At 50.1% G+C, this 2439-nt stretch overlaps 1 protein-coding gene across 1 annotated transcript; it reads right to left on the bottom strand.

Annotated features, from left to right (window-relative positions):
* Positions 1 to 415: 415 nt before the first annotated feature.
* On the bottom strand, positions 416 to 1803 carry LOC133911061 (peroxidase 2-like). The gene is made up of 2 exons (XM_062353281.1): positions 1449 to 1803; positions 416 to 1342 (listed from the first exon to the last, which is right to left on the bottom strand). Exons 1-2 carry the CDS (start codon positions 1692 to 1694, stop codon positions 581 to 583), a joined length of 1008 nt encoding a protein of 335 aa, XP_062209265.1. The 5' UTR covers positions 1695 to 1803; the 3' UTR covers positions 416 to 580.
* Positions 1804 to 2439: the final 636 nt, after the last annotated feature.

Raw genomic sequence — 2439 nt, 5'->3', positions numbered from 1 at the left:
ATTTCTCAGTGGTCTCAGAATATCTAAAGAGCAGATGATCGATCGATTGACCAGTCAAGTGTACGGCCCTTCAATGGCTATATTTTTTATCGTTGCAAGTTGCAATTGTAAAGAGTGGATAATCCGATCGGAGCACATAATCTTTTTTTTTTTCAAACAGAGTTGGTACAATGGCAATATTTTTGTCGAGGCTATAATACCCCCTTGGCTGGTTGATTTAAAAAGCTCTTTGTACTATCTACTCGATATCTCATATGTTTTTCAAGGGTCATTAGGTTATGTTTGTCGTCCAATATTGATGTCTAACTGTTAATAAGTTGTTCCCGTTGTTGCTGAATTCTTCTGTCAGGCTATTTCTTCCATTGAAGCCCCATGCCCCCATATGTTAAGTAGTTCTATGTTGTTGAGTTTTACTTCCAGAGCATACATCAAATACCGGCTTTCTTAACATTATTACAGTCATGATACAAATCAAAATTCATTAAAATGAAACGAAACAATGGTAATGCAACAACATGCAAATATTAATCACCATGCATGCACATAAGTGTGAAATTGAGCTTATTGCAGACGATCAGAGCTAGTTGACAACCCGGCAGTTCCTCCTGACCTCACCGCTGCTACCGGTTTTCACCTCGACGCTGGCCATCTTCACCATGGCCGCCTTGAACCTGTCCTCCCACCAACCGGGGATGTTGGCGTTGTCCGAAACCAGCTTCGCTGTCGCCTGTGATGCCAGGAGCGACGCGTCCGACGTGAAGAGCACCCTGTGCGCCAGCACGTTCTTGTAGTACTGGTTATCCAGCGTATCGGGCGTCACGACGTCCTGCACTACGGTTGGGTCGTTGTTGGAGCTCGGGCTCGCCGGACACTGGCCCCTCAATGACATGGCGAACGACGGGTTGATGTCGGAGGGCACGGCGAGGCGGTCAGGTACGAAGGATGAGCAATGGGAGCGACCGACGGTGTGTGCGCCCGAGAGCACGACCATGTCCTCGACGCCGAGGCCCTTGGTGGCGAAGTTGGCGACAAGCTGTGGTAGGTTGAAGGTGGGCGGAGGGAGGAAGTCAAGGGTGCGGGAGGCGTTGGAGACGCGCCCGTCGAGGCGACCAGCTGGCATGTCGAAGTTGACACGGCGGTCGCTGAGGAAGAAGGAGGCGTCGCGGGCGGCGAAGGCGATGATGTCGGCGCAGGAGACGACCCCAGGGCAGGCGTGCTCGACAGCAGCCTTGGCAGCGTCTATGACTTCGAAGCCGCGGAGGCTGGGGTTGTTGGGCGGGCCGAGCTTCTCCGGCTGCGGGTTGGCCGGCGTCGGGTCCAGGAGGACGGAGGCGTCACACCCCTGCGTACCACGCATGCATCAGTGACAGGACACATACGCGTGGTTGCCCAGCATATAGTAAAATTGTAGCTCAAGTCAATGTACGTAGTATGTTCTTGTACTGTACCTCGACGAAGCAGTCGTGGAAGAGCATGCGGATGATTCCGGCTCCGATGCCGGGGTTCTGTTGGACGGCGGCTCCGACAACGTGCTTGACGATGGCCTCCGCGGGCGGGCACTTGTCGTGGTAGTAGCCTACCTTTATCCCGCACGCATCAGGGCTTGGAGGGTTGTAGTAACCAGCTGCTGCTGCTTGGCATGTCGCTGCCATGAGCAGCGCACACGAGAGCACACTTGCCACCTTGCTCGCCATTCTTGCTGATCGTCTAGTCACTCAAGGCAAATCACTCTCGTAGCTAGATGAGGCTAGTGATAGTGATAGTTGAGACTGGGGTTGTGTAGTGCTGTTGCTGCTCACACCTATTTATAGTGTGGCAAGGCTTCTGAACGGGTGGCTTCTGAATGTTTGTTTATCTCGGCAAGTCGGCATGTTGGGGACGCAAGCGATCGAGCGCGGAAAGTGGCTAGCTGTTTGAGTACAGCTCAGATTGTCGGCCACAAGTGATGCGACGTTTGTTCGTTAAACTATACATACCTATGTATGTAGTGTACTGCCCGGATTATGGATAGGTACATGGATTGAAGCAAGCATCAAGCATGCATAAGCTAGGGATTAAAGTCAAAGTATGGTCCCTTAACAATTGATCTGTTCGTTCCAGTTGGATTCTTAAAAGATGTTAGGTTGGATGCTTGCGTGATCGACTAACAGATCAGGTTTTTTGTTTATCAATTTCGACAGCTATTTTACACTGCAATCAAAAGGAAAAGTAAAGAAGAAAATGAGTAGCTGACTTGATTTTTGTTTGAATTTGTATGTTACACGCGTACGTGTGAAAAAGGAGTAAACGAAATAACAAAATTAAGATGCGCAGAAACGATGCATGGGCAGGCCGCAGGCCAAAGAACAAGTTAGCCAGCCAGCAGCGAAAGAAGAAGAAAAAGAACATAAAAGCTCTTAGCAACCAGCCGGTGGATGCATAACGAAGACAAAGTTTTAG

This window comes from Phragmites australis, chromosome 3 (genome assembly GCF_958298935.1).
Source record: "Phragmites australis chromosome 3, lpPhrAust1.1, whole genome shotgun sequence".
Taxonomy (NCBI): domain Eukaryota; kingdom Viridiplantae; phylum Streptophyta; class Magnoliopsida; order Poales; family Poaceae; genus Phragmites; species Phragmites australis.
This window is presented reverse-complemented; position numbering and strand designations above follow the sequence as displayed.